Source organism: Trichechus manatus, unplaced genomic scaffold, assembly GCF_000243295.1.
Source record: "Trichechus manatus latirostris isolate Lorelei unplaced genomic scaffold, TriManLat1.0 scaffold00019, whole genome shotgun sequence".
NCBI classification, from domain to species: Eukaryota; Metazoa; Chordata; class Mammalia; order Sirenia; family Trichechidae; genus Trichechus; species Trichechus manatus.
This window is the reverse complement of record NW_004443955.1, coordinates 25,059,418-25,077,652: the sequence shown is the minus strand read 5'-3', so window position 1 is coordinate 25,077,652 and position 18,235 is coordinate 25,059,418. Positions and strand designations below refer to the sequence as shown.

General features: G+C 40.9%; 1 protein-coding gene across 1 annotated transcript in view; it reads right to left on the bottom strand.

Moving 5' to 3' along the window:
• AGBL1 (AGBL carboxypeptidase 1) overlaps positions 1-18,235 on the bottom strand; it is a 342,641-nt gene that overhangs the window by 158,842 nt on the left and 165,564 nt on the right. Inside the window, exons 7-9 of the mRNA XM_004372695.3 lie at positions 12,860-13,068; positions 6,404-6,569; positions 5,339-5,406 (exon numbers count right to left, since the gene is read on the bottom strand). Coding sequence (XP_004372752.3) covers positions 5,339-5,406; positions 6,404-6,569; positions 12,860-13,068 — 443 coding nt within the window. The remainder of the gene's footprint in view (positions 1-5,338; positions 5,407-6,403; positions 6,570-12,859; positions 13,069-18,235) is intronic.

Here is an 18,235-nt window from a genome sequence, read left to right as displayed (position 1 = left end):
CTATACAAGGACTTTTTTTATTTAAAAATTTAAAAAACTCTTAGGACATGGTTTCCTTGCTTTCAAACTATAGTGCTAGCCTACCTAGAGGAGAATTTAATATGTTCCATTTTATTTTTAAAATAGAAAGAAAAAAAATACACAACTTTCCTCAGCACACGTCAGTATTTATCAGCCTTCATTATAAATAAATAACAATTTATGTACAATCAATTGAACTATGTAAACAATAAAGCATGACATAAAGGAAAACTTTTATCTCATTGCCATCAATATCATCATAATTGTCATACTTATTCATCTATCTACTGTTGCCATTTAGGTCCTTCACTCATTCCACAAACTTTTAATGAGCACCTAATATGGGTAGGAAAGAAGCCCTGGTGGCACAACGGTTAAGCACTCAGCTCCTAATGGAAAGACTGGCAGTTTAAACTCCCTCAGCAAGTCCACAGGTAAGACCTGGCGATCTGCTCCCATAAAGATTACAGCCTAGAAAACTCTACGGGACAGTTCAACTCTGTCATATGGTGTCACTATGAGTCAAAAGTGAAATCGACGGCACCCAGCGACAACAATATGAGAAGGATTCCCTGGAGGTGCAAATGGTTAATGCACTCAGCTACTAACCAAAAGGTTGGAGGTTCGAGGCTATCCAGAGATGCCTTGGAAGAAAGGTCTCATGATCTATTTTCTACTTCAGAAAAATCAACCATTGAAAACTCTATGGAGCACAGTTCTACTCTGACACCCACGGGGACACCATGAATCAGAACTGACTCAATGGCAACTGGTTGGTTGATTAATAAAAGCAGGTACTTTTCTACATACTGGCAACAGAACAGACAAGGTCCACGCTCCCATGGATTTGCCTTCCAGTGAGAGAAGACAGACAATGAATAAGAAAATAAACAAATAAGGTAATTTCCAAAAGTGATAAATGCCATGGACAAAATGAAAGAAGGTTATGTGATTGTGACTGAAACTGGGGTATGGGAAGCTGTTTAGATTGGGCGATCTAAGATCTTGCTAAGAAGGTAACATTTTAACTGAGACCTAAATGACAAGAAGAGCCAGCTATGCAATGATCCGGAAGAAAGTAATTACTAGCAGAAGTAACAGCTTAAATGTGCCTACAGGAAGAAGGCTACTGAAGCATAGAATATAAAAGGAAAATTGTAGGAGATGATGTTTGAGAGGTAGCTAGGAGAGACATCATACTGATTCTTACGGGCCCTGGAGAGGAGTTTGTGTCCTCCTGTTATACCTTTATCCCTTTATAAATTTAAAAGTTTACCAAGTCACCATCTACCTTTCCTTCATTGGGATGAATAATCCTAGACCCTTTTTTTTTTTTCCTAGGTAGTAACTTCATAATAGCTTAATGAGGATGGTAACTCTCCTCCCAACACTTCTGGGATTTCCAAGGGTTATAGACTCTTACAGAGAAAGGACACCATAAATCAACCAGTCCAGTCTCTGCTTCATCTTCCCATGTCTCTGCCTAATCAAGCTTCCCTAATAAAAGAGAGGAGAAAAATCTACCATATGTAGTATGTATGTATGTAGAGTGTATTTAATTAAGGAAAAACATGGCAGTCCTGAAGGCCTTGATTATTCTTCCTTAAATCTAATAAATGTGGAAAATAAATGTTTATATTCCTGATCTAGGGAAAAAAGAAAATTCAATATTCCATCCATCTTCTGCAATTTTCCTCCAAACTTCAAATTAAAAGAAAAATAAATCCCATGAAATTGATTTAGTGATATCTTCCAGTACAGTGCACTAGTCCAAACACCTTAGGTATTCAAGATCCCACCATTTGCATTGTTTCTAGCTTCATCTATTAGTTCCTGCTTGCCTCTAGCCCCTCCGTACAGCTTTACCCATGCTCCAGGGTGGTATTGATGGAAACACAACCTGGCCAGACATTGGGAACAGTCTTTCCACCACCAGTGAGTAAGGTCGTGCTTGAACTGGTATATCTGGAGTGAGGAGTAACCCATAAGCTACAGCCTAACTCATTCCACCAGTGGCTAGGTCTCCTACTTAGCCTTAGAGCAAGGGCCCCTAAACTAAGGCCCACTGCATGATTTGATAAATGAAGTTTTATTGGAACACAGCCACACTTGTTCATTTACATATGGTCTGTGGCTGCTCTCAAGGTACAATGGCAAATGTGACAGAGACCATCTCTGGTTTCAATCTCATGCCCCTCAAAGATCTGAAACTTGGTCCCTGAGTCTCTAGGCCCTCAGCTGGGTTCCCCCCACCTTCTGTATTTCTTAGAAGTACCATTCTCTAGGGATTTGCTTCTGGATCCTCACAGCTACCCAGATAATCCTTTACCACCTAGGATCCTGGCATCCATCAAATACAGATGCTTTATGTCCTTGTTCCTTAGGTTGGACCCCTTCAATACTGGTTTCTCCCTGCCTCAGACTTGAGTTCACCTCCCCTTTGAAGGTGGTGATTTGGACTCTGGTAGGGACAATCCCCAAGATTACTAGTCTGTGAACTCTGAAAATAAACACTACATCTTACTTGTATTTGTATTGTATTACCAACCCCAAGAAGTTAGCATGCTATCTCATAAATAGATTATACCCAAGAAAGTATCTGAAAGAAGCAAAAATTTTAAAAAGGAGGAAACAAAGGGAGAATTTGAGTTCACTCTGTTTATCCCCTTCTCCTTTAAAGTTTCTCCAATTCTAATGTTCGTATTTATGAAGAAAAAAATATGTATGGTCAGCACCTAGTCTGTATTCATTGAAATTCTCTTTTCTTATGTTGACCTTGGCAGTCTTCAATCAAAACACACAAAACCTAACTTTCGATTCACAAAGTCCTTTACAGATAAAACTCTTTCTAATCATTCTTCCTAAAATGCCGATTCCAATTATTAGCTAAGATTTTCAAATGAGAATTTCAAGGTTAAAGTCGTGGGTCAGTGCAGTGATTAGAAATAAAACACACCTGGATCCTCATCTACATTTCCTGCAGTAAACACTAGTGGGTTCACTAAGGAAAAACCATTTTTCTGGAGCCCCAGTTTCCTTGTTCTTGCTGTACTCTGGAATCAAACCCTGATTCCAACATTCCTCTGTTTCTCTACAACTCATGATCACAAACCCACTTCTCATCATTTCCTTGGCTTGAAGGCTTTTGATGAGTAGTTTCCAGGCCCCCAGTGATTTGTACTGTGCTTTCCCAGCTGGGTTTGTTTAGGTTCCGCTCCACCCCACCCTACCAATGTTTGCAGAGTGGGGAGTAAGCATCGTAGGTGAAAGCCCTTACCTCGATGCTGTGTGAAGTCAGGCACTGCCATGGCCTTGTCCCTTCACATCAAATACAAGAGGCGACTGACATTCTGCATCAGACATTCAGTTATCAAAGAGCAAGCAAGAGAGGAAGGGAAAGTGGCATTGATGAATGACTGCAGCAGCACAGTATTATTCAAATAATTCAGCACTTACTCTATAGGCTTGCACTGCCACGCCATGGCAAAGAACAAATTGCTACTGATGACTTCAGAAATGATTCAAATATTTATCAACAAAACCCTAGGAACCCCAGAGTGTCAATAACAGTCTAAACCTAGAGATGTGGCGAAGATATAGTCCCTGTATGTCTGCTACTACCATTGGAAAGATGAGTGATTACAATAACAGCAAACTCAGAGTGTCTTTCTCTCTAGATAGATAGGCAGGCAGCTAGTTAGGCAGGCAGTGAGAGAGAGAGAGAGAGACGGATGGTGGGAGGGGAGAAACTCAAAACCCAAACCATTGTCATCAAGTCGATCCCAACTCATAGCAACCCTATAGATCTGCCCCATAAGTTTCCAAGGCTGTAACCTTTACAGAAGCAGACTGTCACATCTTTTGCCCACCGAGTGGCTGGTGGGTTCGAACCGCTGACCTTCCAGTTAGAAACCGAGTGCTTAACCACTTTGCCACTAGGGCTCCTTGATAGATAATAATAATAATAAAAATAACCAGTTTTCATCAAGTCAGCCCTGATTCATGGTGACCTCATGTGTGTCAGAGTAGAACTGTACTCCATAGGGTTTTTTTTAAGTAGATCACCAGAACTTTCTTCTGAGGCACCTCTAGGTAGACTCAAAGCTCCAACCTCTTGGTTAGCAGCTGTTTGCACCACCCAGGGACTCCAGATAGATGATTAATAGATAGATTCTTTTTAAAATTCAAGTTTCTTGCCCAGGAATGTCATAAAAGGTAGCATTTACTTCTCAGACTTATTTTGCAGATGACAGAATTAAGAAACTGTATCTTGAGGGAATTTGTCCAAGTCCATGTTCACCAACAGAAATGGAGACAGAATTTTAACTTGCAGTCAAATCATCATTATCATAAAGTAGTGGTTCTCAACCAGGGAGAATTGTGCTTCCCAGAGACATTTGACAATGTCTGGAGACATTTTGGTTTAATCACTAGAGTGCTCCTGGCATCTAGTGGGTAAAGGCCAAGGATGCTGCTAAACATCCTACAGTGCACATGACAGGCCCTCACAACAAAGAACAATCTGGTCCAAAATGCCAATAGTGAAACCCTGTTCTAAAGCAAGGGTGAGCAACTATGGCCGACTGCCTATTTTTGCAAATAAAGTTTCATCGGAATACAGCCACACCCAGTCATTTATATATTGCCTTTGGCTACTTTCCCACAGTAACGGTAAAGTTTTTTGACAAAGACTGTATGGTCCATAAAGACTAAAATAATTACTATCTGGCTCTTTACAGGAAAAGTTTTGAATCCCTCTTCTATAGCATAGGCCATAATAAGATAAGGACCAAGGGACACCACTCCCCTGTTGGACAGGTTGTTCATCCAACCCAAGAGAGCACAATTCACAGAGACTCTGCAGTGAATGAAACTGTGCAACGCAGCGACCCTAGGAAGAATGAGTAGATAAGAAGAGTGACTTACAAAGTTAGGTGAGATCTACCAGAAAAAAGTTTCTGGCAATTTTTTTCATGATCTCTTTGACTGAACGTCATATACATTTATTAAACATGTCAATCCTAAGCATCAAGTGTCTATCTGAGGCTCATCCGGATGGAGTGTTCATGTCTTCAGAATGGATGGCCTCTGACTTTACAAGGAGACATTGTATTGGACCTAAAAAGATGAAGATGATACCTTGGAAATACACAACAGTAGATGTCATTTACTAGGCATCTCTATCTGTTAGGCACTGGAGTCGACATCACTTTGGTTTTTAAAATTTACATTGGGCTTAGACAAACATAGGAAGTGGTATTTTTCTCTGCAAGATGTGCAAATGGATATCATTAGAAGCAAGGGCTGGGGTACCTACTTCCTCTTTCACATCTTCAGAATCTGAGTCTCTGTCCACCTCTTCATCACCATCATCTTCGAAATCCTCTGGGATGGGGAAAAAGAGGTGAAATGGGTGAGGCTTGCTCTTTGCTTTGGATCTGGAGTCTCACCACACAAGGATTATTACTTCTTCCTCTCCCAAGTAAAGGGTTCACCATTATGTGCGCAGTATCCCAGCGTACTTTAAAGCTTATTGGTAGATGTAAATGATGTGCATGCACAGACACATGAGAGAGCACTATTACACGACATCTAAACTGTTGTTCCACATTGAATGCAAAATGAGTACAGAACAAAATGGCACATCTGAATACCATTCTGTGACGCCTGGAACTGACCTCATTTTTAGGATTTGCACATCCAATTTACAGGTATTTATGCAAATAACACGGTCAACGCTTCGAGATCACATATATATGACATCTGTTGAAACTTAGATATTACCTTGAATAATTCTCTAATGTTGAGATGAAGGAGCTTATTTAAAACAAAAGTCCATAGAAAGATTCCAGTGCCACTGTGACAAAATGCTGCCTTATGGAAAATCTGCCCCATAGAAAAGAAGATGGGGTCAAAAAGCACTAGGATCTTTTGACACAAGATCTTCTTGGAGATTGAATTCTCATACTTTCAAGGATTCCAATATAACCAGCACGGGGTTGTAAATAGCAGAAGTTGTATTTCAATTCCATTCTTAGGGCAAATTAATTTCCGAACCAGTCAGGACAGTGGACAGACCAGATCATGGGACTGTGAATAGATTTCTACATTAGCTGAGAAGAACTGTACAGGCATTCAATAGCTACCAGGCAAAGTGGCAGCAGTCAGTAATTAAGGACAAAGTAAGTGAGCTTGGTATTTTTTCACTCTGTATATGAAAAAAAGAAAAGAAAAGTACTTTCTCATACATATCTTTAGTTAGGTTATTGGACAATCATGGCTGACCTGTAAAACAACTGATTCTACTTTCATCCACGTTTCCCTGAAATATTGCCAAATGCAAACACTCACACTAAAGCTTACAGTTACCCTCTTAGTTTACCTTCAGTTAGAACACGTGGAGGCTCAGAGGTGATACTCCCAGGAATACGGAAGGCATAAGCACTGCTGGCTGTGAGCAAGGGAAGGAGGCTCTTAGGGTAGCATTGCCTCAGGATCTGAAGTACCACAGAGATGATGGGCTCCATGCTTTTGTCATCCAGGTGGTTCTGAGCAAAGGGAAAATCAGAGACTTAGCTCTTGTGCTGTAACTGTATTTCAGGTAATGAATTACACACAGACAAAGCAGATGGTCAAGATCCTTAATGAACATTGCTTTGGTCTAATCTAGAATCAGAATTTTTGTTTCTCTTTCACAGCTCACATTATAGTAGAATGAATTTAGTCTCAAAATAGCTTTTTAGTCTTTCGAGGCATGCTGCACCTAAGGGAAGTCATTGTTCAGGACAGCTGAGGGAAGAGGAGGTGAGTATCCATGTGTCATTGTGACTTATTGAATAAGTTAGGGAATAAGTGGCTGAATTGATGGAAGTCTTGCTTTTCTCTCTCAGCTGCAATCTGAAGAGAAAAATATAGAGGAAAAAGATATGAAAGACAAAATATGAAATCAGAAAAAAAAGGACTAAGTGAATCTCAAGTGCCTAAATTAAATAATACATCTCTTCTCAAAGCCTATAGTGTTGATCCCGCTTGGTCTCTGTTCAAAACAAAGGAAAATTAGGTTTGTAGATGTAACATTTTGATATTGATGGAACAGAACAAGACCTTTCTTTTCAGATACTGTGAAAAATGTAGAAACAAGTTTACAGAATTGAGAGAGAGAAAGTTGGGAGTAGTTTGGTATCTCCTTGGCAAAACATGGCCATTTTCTTTAATCTCTTAGAAAATGTTCTGTCTACTGGCTTGGTGCAGAAAGTTGACAGGTGTGGACCCTCAGTTTGATATCCTTAAAGAGTTTCCAGCCAGCTCTGAAGCCAATGAGTCAAAGCAGTAGATATAGTGGATACTGGGTCCTCACCATAGGGCAGTGTGAATGTCTGCAATGAAGTTGTGCTATGGATATCTCCCTGCACACCTTACAGGTACCTCTACGTGAAAGAACAAGGAGAAAAAAATTAATTTTGAAGAAATTTTTAGCCATGAACTCAGGTTCCCCAAAATGTCTCCAAAGTATAATAAAAGTAAGCCAACTTTCATGGAGCCCAGAGCATTTTTCAGGCAGTGAAACTATTCTTTATGATGCTATTATGATGGACACATGACACAATGCATCTTTCAAAAGCCACAAGATTGTACAACACACGCGTGAACCCTAATGTCAGCTATGGACTTTAGTTAATAATAATGTATCAGTATTGGTTCATCAATTGTAACAAATGTACCACACAAATGCAAAACATTAATAATAGGAGAAACTATGTAGTGGGGGAGGGTTTGTATAGAAACTCTCTGTATTTGATGTGCAATTTTTCTGTAAACCTCAAAGTTCTCTAAAAAATAATTTCTATTAAAAATATGTCCAAGGAGGAAAAATAAACAAAAAATAATAATAAAGAGTGAAAAGAAAAGTAAGCCAACTTTCAAAAGAGAAACATCTTAATCCAACCAAAAATGCTATCTCCCCTTCAGTGTGATCAAATGGTACCAATCAGGGGTCCTGACCCAATAATCCCAGAGCCAAGCAGGAAACACTCTCAGTGGAAATGAATTTGTTGAGGCTGTTTCATCTCTGGCCCTGGTCAAATGGCTTCAAGTGCCTAGTGAAAAGTGTTAGTATCGGAAAAAGAGAAAGCTGTGTGTAAAGGAAGAGGAGAGGTGTGATGATTGATCACAGGTGACGTTCTGACCTTCCACCTTGGGAGAAACAGACCAGGGCCAGGACTAGGGTGAGGCAAGTGAGGTGCCCAGGATACAAAATTTAAGGAGGTGCTCACTGTTAGGCTCCTGCAAATGCAGGGTTGGCACTTGTGTATCAAAAGATGACAAGACTCCAAGGACTAGGGCCCCTCTGGACAAATGTCTCAAAATTTGGGACAAAAGTGAGATTTTTAGACTGACTTTTCCCACCAATCCCAATAATACACCTACAACTTGGAAGGGATGATGCAACATGAGGGTGCTTCAAACATTAAATGCTTTGCCACAGTTTACACTTCTGCATTAAAATGGGGATAATAAATACCGTAATTCCATGATACATAGGCAATGTAACAGGGCTGTTTATCAAACAGAGTAATGATAAACAGCTCAGTTCCTGTAATCAGACTACCTGCATTCAAATCTTGGGCCAAAGGCTATTAACTACATAACTCTGGTAAGACTACACCTCTCTGTGTCTCAGTTTCCTCATCTGTAAGACGGAGATAATAACAGAACCTATCTCATAAGGTTGTAGTATGAGTTAAATGAGCTAACGTAGGCAAAGTAAATGTGACTTAGTGGGAGTATGGTGCAGGACTGGGCAGTGTTTTGTTCGGTTGTAGACAGGGTCGCTATGAGTCAGAAGTGACTTGACAGCACCTAAGAACAACAACAAAGAGGTATGTCAGAAGGCACCATTAGGTTAATAAAATCTCGTAAGAATCTGAAAACAGATCCTGGGAGGCCACTGCTACTCAGGGAAGAGTCCTACTCATAAGCCTCACAATAACAAAATGACACATTCTAGTGCACTAGGAGACGGACTAGGAGTCAGAAGTCTTGGGTTTAAGTTCCACTCCTGCTTTTAACTAGCCAAAGCCATTGGCATCTCCCACTGCACTCCTGCAAGAGGTCTCTTAGCTCCTCCCCTTACACTCTCAACTCTCCCTCCCTCCACTAGTGCCCTTGGATAACCTCCTCTCCAAATGGCAGCTGTTGGGGGGGGGGTCATTTCAAAACATCAATCATATCAGATCACTCCATTGCCTCAAACCTGACAGAAAAAAAAAATCTAAATTCCCTTCCATGGCCTAGAAAGCTCTATGTGATTTGCCCCTCCCTAACTCTCCAGCTCACTTCTCCCCTTGCTTAAAATCTGATGGAAATAAAATCCAAATGCCTCATTATGGCTCAGGAGGCTCTAAATGCTCTGGTCTCCACCCATGTCCCAGCTTCAGCTCATGCATTCTCCCCCATTTCTCATCATGCTACTGCCACATTGGCCTCTCTTTCTCAAGCTCCTTCCATCTCCCACCCTACCCCTACTAAAAATATATATATATATAGATTGGAGTCTACTCTGACTCATGTGTGTCAGAGTAGAACTGTGCTCCATAGGGTTTCCAATGACTGATTTTTCAGAAGTAGATTTCCAGGCCTTTCTTCCAAGGTGCCTCTGAGTGGACTTGACCCTCCAACCTTTCAGCTGGCAGCCAAGTATGTTAACCATTTGCACCACCCAGGCGTCCACTCCCTACCTTAGGGCCTTCGCATTTTCTTTTCTTGCTTTCTCTGGAACTCTCATCTCCAGATCTTCATGTCACTAGTTCTTTCTTGTCATTCAAGTTCCCAGGTGACGTTGAAGCAATGCAGAATCAGATAAATACACAAGGAAGATATCATGTGAAGACAGAGGCAGAGACTGGAGTTATGCTGCCACCAACCAAGGAGCACAGGGCTACCAGAAGCTGGAAGAGATACAGAAGGGTCTTCCCCCAAGAGCCTTCTGAGAGAACATGGCCTTGCTGACATCTTGATTTCAGACTTCTGGGCTCCAGAACCATGAGGCAATACGTATATGTTGTTTTAAGTCACCTAGTTTGTGGTCCTTTGTTACAGTAGCCACAGGAAACTCCTACCATTTGTAAAGTGCTAACCCAGATCCGGGACATAGTAAGTACTCAATACAAAGGAACTATTTTCTTCATAATCGTCGTCATCTTTACATCATCATCTTCATCATTATGGTAACTACCAAATAGTCACCGAAATAACATCACCCGATCCAAGGTTCCCAAGTCGGCTGTCCAGTGACCAATGTGCCTGCTCTGGTATAGGGGTCTGGGGGACAACGGGCACCCCAACTCCAGCCCAGCTGCAATAGCATCAGTGCTCATAGCACTCATCCCGGGTGCTGAAGGGCCATTAAACACCACCTATGTTTCTGCCAGGGAAAAGTGATGAACCATTTTCGTTTCTAAGCCAGGATGGTATATCTTTCACCTGAAAGGGTCATTTTCCAAAAACTGGGCAATGTCCAGTGTCAGACCTTGCACCCAAACTTGATAGCACCTCCTCTGACAGAAATCCGCTAGCACGTTACTTAAAAGGCTAAAAGCAAAAGGGGAAGCTAAGGAAGGGGATGTGATTCTGACATCACACACACTGTTCAGGTGGAAGCCTCAGCATGCCATCTCCTGTCTACTCAGCACTGTTACACAGACCCCTTCTGGGCCAGTGTTCGTTACAACAGCAATAGAGGTCATAACATGAGCCACAACGTGCGCTCGCATCCTGCTTTCATTCCCAACAGTACCTGCAAGACGAAATCTTGTAAATTTGCTCAATTGAGCAATTAAGTTCTCATTGACCTGCTGAGGAATTGCTTCTAAGACTCTGCTTACAGGCTCCCAGCCCTTCTTATGCCCAGACTTCACTTAGTATTTTCTCCACCTTCTTCCTATCATCTTTGCTTTTTGAAGATGAATATTCCATGGACTGCCAGAAGAACGAACAAATCAGTCTCGGAGGATGTACAGCCAGAATTGTCCTTAGAAGCGAGGATGGAAAGACTTCGTCTCACTGACTTTGGGCATGACATCAGGAAGGACGAATAGCTGGAGAAGGACATCATGCTTGGTAAAATAAAAGGTCAGCGAAATGAGATGGATTGACACAGCGGCTGAAATAATGGGCTCAAACACACCAACAGCTGTGAAGATGGTGCAGCATCAAGCAACGCTTCCTTCTGTTATACATAAGATCATCATGAGTCAGAACCGACTCAACGGCAACCAACAACAACAACTTCCGATCATAAGCATGTACCTCTGGGATCACCATCTTCTTCCTTTATTTCCCTTTTCATTGTTTTTTTTTTAGCACAGAGCACTTAACACCCAATAATGTAGAGGGCAGAGGAACTGGCTGCAGAACACAGGCCAGACTGGGGGGCTCTAGGCTTCAGCAATGCAGGAGTGTGCGTCACAAGGACTCGGAGAGATTAGAGACCTGGGAGACCACAAGCTCACCAAGCATGGCAGAGCGTGGGGAAATTCAAAGCACTGCTTCCTCCAGAAAAATCAAATGTAAAATGCAGCTATTTCATGACTGAGATGCTCTGAAAGCTGTAATGATGAAGAGAAACCCAGAGAGGTGATAGCAGACAAAAATTAGTTACTGGTTTGCAGCACAGTATTATGTTATTGTTAAGGGGAAAAAATGGCTATTTTTTTAAATTGGAAAAGTCTACAGACCTCATGGTTAAAAAAACAGCATTCTTGTTGGCTGCTTCATCACCTCAGGTGTACTCAGGTGGAGAGAAATTGGATAGTGTCCAGAGAGAAGCAACAAGGTTCATAAAGGGAGTGCAGAGACTCACTAATAGGAATACAAGCAGGAATAAAATGCATGTGGCCCCACGAGGAGATGGCTGAGCAGGCAATAGATACTTGGGAGCTGTTCATGTCATCGGTGGAGAGGATGTACGTAGCCTCGCATTATGGGGTTCAAATTAGCTCTAATCAAGTGAAATTAAGAAATTTGTTATTTAGGTTGCAATCCAGGAAAGCCTAGACCACATATTCCACTGGGGTGCAGATGCTCTTCCCCTTAAGCTTGGCAACACCAGCTTCCTTCAATCACTCAGATTTCAGCTCAGTGTCCCCTGCTCAGAGAGGATCTGACTTCTCTAAAACATCACCTTCTTCTGCCACGGTCCCCCAGTCATTGTAAACCTATGTTCTTACTTTATTGATTTCTTAGAATAATATGAAATTTTCTTCTTCACTGAATTCTTTGCTGACTTGTTATCTGATTCTCCCGCTAGACTGTTTGCCCCACAAGATTATGGGCCTTGTCTGTTGTATTCACCACTAGATATCCAGTTCCAGTTATTCCAATAACTGCTCACACTCATAAAGCATTTCAGTTATGGCAAGCACTGTTCTAGGCACATGACACCTCTACATGAACTTATTTAGTTCACATGATAACCCAGACTTTATTATTTCCATTTTTCAGAAGAAGAAACTTGAAGTTAGGTGGCTTCTCCAAAGTTTCAGAGCTGTAGGTGTTAGGTTGGGATTTGAATTCAGGTACTCTAGCTTTAGAGTCAACATCTTACCACACTGCACCTATGGTAGTATATACTCAATAAATGTATATTGGATAGATGAATGAATCACTGAGTGAATGAATGGATGAATGAATGAGGATTTGAATCTAGAGCATCTGCCCATAGCAATCAGGAAGAAAAGTATTGAGGTTTCCCTAGTCTGTTCAGAATGATTCCTGAAGGGTAGCCTTTAGGAATTATCCAGATGTTATCTAACTTCAGAAGTAACCTGATACTGATTACCTGTGTGGTGCTGAAGAGGATCTCCATGCCCTGGCATGACAGGAAGGCCTCCCTGCCAGACCAGATGGTGGCAATGTGCTTGAGGCAGAGCAGAAGCGCCTGGCGGATCTGCACATAGGTGTTGACTGTGTCATGGCTGTGCCAGTCCTGATGCAGCCTGAGCAAGCTGGTGACATAGCCTCTGTTCACTGCCCTGCGGCTGTTAGACTCTGAAATCAAAGGGAAAAGGCAATGTCAATCACAGGCTCTCCAGGGCCACAACTGCCTGACAATGTTGCCAAGTAACTCCCATAGAATTCTTGTTAATTATAAAGGGAAAAATGATAACTCTCCAGTTGAAAACCTTAACCAAGTGATCAAAGTTAGTATAACCAGTAATAGGACAAGTCATCATCATGTGCCTCCTGATACGACGCACCGAGAAGGACACAGCATCACTTCTATGATATTCCTGCCAAAATGCATAACCTGAATCTAATTGTTGAGGAAAATAAGCAAGCCAAAAATGAGGGGTGTTCTAGAATATATCTGACCTGTATTCTTAAAAAATGCCAGATCATAAAAAAAATAAAATGAGGATCTGAGACTAAATGAGACTAAAAAGACCTGACAGCTATACATAATTCTGGATTCGATTCTGGACCAGAAAATTTTTTTTTATTTTGCTACAAAAGGCTTCAGTGAAACTACTGGTGAAATTTGAATAGGGTCTGTAGATTTTCTAAAATTATGATATTAATGTGTACTTCTGGCTTTGATAATTAAACTGCGGTTATGTAAAAGAATATCCTTTCTTCTAGGAAATTTACAGTGAAGTATGTGAATGCCTGTAACTTATTCTCAAATAATTCAGAAAAAATAACAATTGTGTTTGGAGGGGAAGAGAGAATGACTTTTAAAATGTTAATATTTGCAGAATCTGGGTTACAGATATACAGGAATTCTTTGTATTACTTTTGCAACTTTTTTTTTTTGCAATGTTATATGTGAAATTATTTTAAAATTAAAAGGTAAAAACAAAAGAAGTCACACACTTTGACCCTTACCCCACCAGGATAGTCTCCACGTTTCAGGGATTCCTGTGCATTCTGAGAATATTGATTTTGATGTGTTCAAATCTTTCATAGCATAATATTAGTAAGGTCTAATGTCCCACTCTCCATGACTTAACAGCCTTGAGTTCCACTGTTAACTAATCCAAAACTGAAATGAACAGTCTGACAAAAAAATATTCTCTGGTCCCGACCCCACCATATTCTCCACCATTAAAAGTTCAGCCACTCTCTCTTCATCCCTTCAGCAAGTTTCCAGTTTTCTTTCCTGAACCTCAGTGGACTTGGATGTTGTCATTTGGGGTGACAAACTATAAGGTTTAGGTTGGGAGGAGAGGACTCTGAATGAGACATACTATTCAAAAGGCTTTCATGTGTAAAAGAGGTGTTTGGTGTTTTTTCTAAAGAGAATGGAAACTAATTCATGGATAATAAGGGTTTGGCTCAATCCAGGAAAGGCAGTCCTCACAGTCAAAGCTATTCAGCAACAGAATGGACTCTATGTTGTAGTGAGCTCCCAAGCACTGAAAATATTCAGGTCAAGGTTGCAAGTTCACCTCATAGGGATGTGGTACATGGATTTCTTACATATGATGGGAAGTCATGATAGAAGGCTTTTAGGGTCCCCTTCCTCTCTTCGGGAATCCCTGGGTAGTGCTCATGATTAACCAAAAGGTCAAAGGTTCAAGTCCACTCAGAGATGCCTTGGAAGCAAGTTCTGACAATCTACTTCTGAAAAATCAGCCATTGAAAACCTTATGGAGCAGTTTTCCATGAGTCGGAACAAACTTGACAGCAACTGTCTACCTCTTAAACTCCACTATTTCCTTGTGTTACTTACATGTTTCTGGTTGAGACCTTCCATGAGACCATATCTTGTGGGATAGGTGGTTGATTTCCTAATTTTCTCAGGATATAGCTTAAATTATCTTAGAGGAAACACGGGAAGGAATAGTCCAAGATACCTGCTTAACAGTTCACATATGCTGCTTTCAGATGAAACTCCTTGGGCTACAGGGTTGGTAGACAAACATGTACCAGTTCAGAGCTATCTGGTGTAAGTCTGGTCATCTCAGCTCCTGTGGACTGGTGCATTGCAGAACTCTAGCCAGCTGACTCTCAGCCAGAAATGCCCGAATCTAGCAGCTCTCCTCTCTCACTATTGCATTCCTCCATTAACCAAAGCTGGGGCTGTTCACTCTAGTTTATGAGACAATATATGTTTCTGGCAGATTTTGCATGAGGGAGATTCCTTAAACTGTAATTGGATAAGCAAGATTTCAGCTCAAACTCAGATTTCTCCCTAAGACCATGTAAATGCACACGAGTGCAAGAATAACATGGAAACTCAATGCTTTATTCCAGAGGGGTTTCTCATAATATTAATGTGACTCTTCTTTTCTGCTTGTTTTTCAAAATCCAAATTGTCAGGCTTGATGGAGCCCCAGTGCGATTTTTGGCCTATTTGTGCAGTTGGTTTTTTGTGTTTTTTTTTTTTTTTTTTTTTACAGCATTTCATTCATCCATGACCCTGAACTGAGAGTGATGAGCTTTATTCACTCAGTGATGTGTTTGTGGAAAGTTTAAATCACCTTCATTACCTCCTTTAATGAATTATTCTTTGTATCGAAAATATTTCTCTCCTTGGATGGTCCCAGCCACAAAGCACTAAGGTTCTTTACTGCCTAAATGAGGTTCCAGCCTATTCAATATCATATGTTTAGAATAAAATTGAGGATTAAGTATGAGGTCTTAAAGGAAAGTACTGCCTGCTGAAAAGATGCCAAAATGGCAAATGCAATGCACAGAGGCCTCTGTGGGCAGAATGAGGTTAAAGGTTTTTGTTTTTCATCCAGTTTAATGGAAAGAGACTATTAACGTGTTACCCTAATGACCTTCATCTACTTCTTTTTTGGGGCTGGGGGTATGGAAAAAAATCATTAAATTGAGAGAAAAATCCTTTATCAAATCCCAATGATTTTACTCATTTCCTGTTAATCCCCAACAAACTGTCGTGTTTACTACAGGGCCTGGAACCTCCCACCTCTGCTGAGAATTTGCATTTCTAACAGGTTCCCTGCTGAAAATTTGCATTTCCACCCCAGATATACTGAATCAGAATCTACAGTTTAACAAGATCCTCTAGGTAGGTGATTCTTATGTATAACTTCCTGGGGACTTGTTAGAAATGCAAATTCTCTGCAGGAAACTTGTTAGAGTGCAAATTCTCAGTAAGGAACTGGTTCAAAGCCCTGGTTTACTAACACCAGAAACTGCTAAATTCTCCCCCACCTTGCTCCCGCAACCCTGTATCAGTCAATCTTTCTCTGAGAATGGATCAGGGAGTTTTGCAAAAGTCAATATGTATATAAAATCCGACAAGAGAAAATACATCAAACTAAGGATGAACAAACTTGGAGGCAGTCAAAGAATAAAATAGGGGTCACTGAGATCAGCAACTTTGAGGAGTTCTAGAATATTTGAGAGGAAAACACTGCTTCTCAGAGCAAGGGCAAAAAAAAGTATAAAATGTGATTTTTCAAACTCTGTTCTGGATGAGCTCAGGGCTCAGGGGTGAGAAGAGGTCCTAGTCCCCAGCCGTCTTCAAAAAAGATCAGCTCTACTTTAGTCTGTTTACATAAAGGCTTCCACCTAAGATTTTCTTGGAAGAAAAGTTCCTGCTACTTAATTTTTTATTTTTAATTTCCTGAGAACATTGAGGTATTTTAAACTGTTTGAAGGAGGGGGCTGGAGTTCTGAGGGTCTTTCATTTTAACACCTCACCCCTACCCCTTCTCTACCTCAGAGTCACCCTCCCTGCTTCCTCAGTGCCCCCTTGCTCCACTAGCCTCTCCCTGTGACCTTCAGCTGTATATCTTTTCTGTCCAGTTTTTCTTTGGCAAAACCATGAACAATAGGGATTCATCCTTGTCCTCACCTCCAGTTCACCCCACTATATTCTGCTATTTCTGCCAGTCTCTCCAGGTTACATCCTCCCAGGGCCTTACTTGTAGCTAATTCCCAGTCTGTGACATGATCTAGTAATATCCCTATTTTTATTGCAGGTATTTATTAACTGAAATTCCAATGTCTTTCCTTAGTGCAGACCCCATTAATGCATATATTTGCACTCAGGTAGAAAAAAAAAACTGGGAGGAAATATGCCAAAATATCAATAGTACTTATGGGAGAATACTGATGATTATATTTACTTATTTATCCTTTTCTGTAGTTTGTATTTCTCACGTAGTATACCATAACCTTTGATAATAAAGAGGGGGAAAAATTATGTTACCCCTTATAGGATTTACAAACTAGTGGCCCATAGACTATTGGCCACACCATGTTTTAAATGCTTGTGGGCAGGGCAAGCAACTCTCAGGATGCCAAAGAAACCAACTCACCTTATTGTCTTACTCTGACCCCTTCAAAAGTGAATCACCTGTCTAGCCCCTGGAGGCATTTGAGTTCATAACCATCTTTATAAAGATGTTTGTCTTCTAAACAGGAATGTCTAGACACCTTCAACTCCTCATAGGGAATCTGAAGCCCCATGACAGGCTACTGACAGAAATGCTTGGTGACCCATATTATTACACCTGCAGACAGCCTTCTACTCTGCCCCACTTATTTGACAAAAACCAAGGCTATTGTTATCTCTTCCCCCGCCCCCCAACACACACCAATATCTAGAAACTTCATCACTCCCTTTAGGGTAAAGACATGACCTAAAACAGAGAAAATGTGGGAAACATCAGCAGCATAATGAGATGGAATAAACACTTTAGTAGTCATAGCTCTAGGAATGAGACACACAAATAAGCACAGACCTCTGAAATCTTCTTTACCATACTCATGGCCCTTCATTGGCTTGCTGGTTCTGATCTATGGACAGATGCATCAGCTTCTCTCAGCTGACTTTCTGGAGTCCTTGCATATAGCCAGGGCCTCCACCAGTTTCTGGCTGTGTGACCTTGAGCAAGTTACTTCAGAGCTCTATGATTCAGTATTTATATGAATAACAAAAGTAATAATAGTCCCTTCTTCATGGGATAATTGAGAGAATTAAATGAGATATACATATAAAGTAGAGAATTCAATGCCCAGCACATAATAAGCACTCCATACCTGGTGCCTATTATTAACATTATCATCATCACGATCAACATCGTCTCTTTATTATTCAAACTTCCTCTCTATTATGGACAACAAAGTGGTGAGTGCTCCAGATATGAACATACTTCTTTTGGCAGCCTCATGCCGGAATAGGAGTTTCGGGGTCATTTGGCTGTTGATTTGAATTGGTTAAGTTACTCAGCTGTTC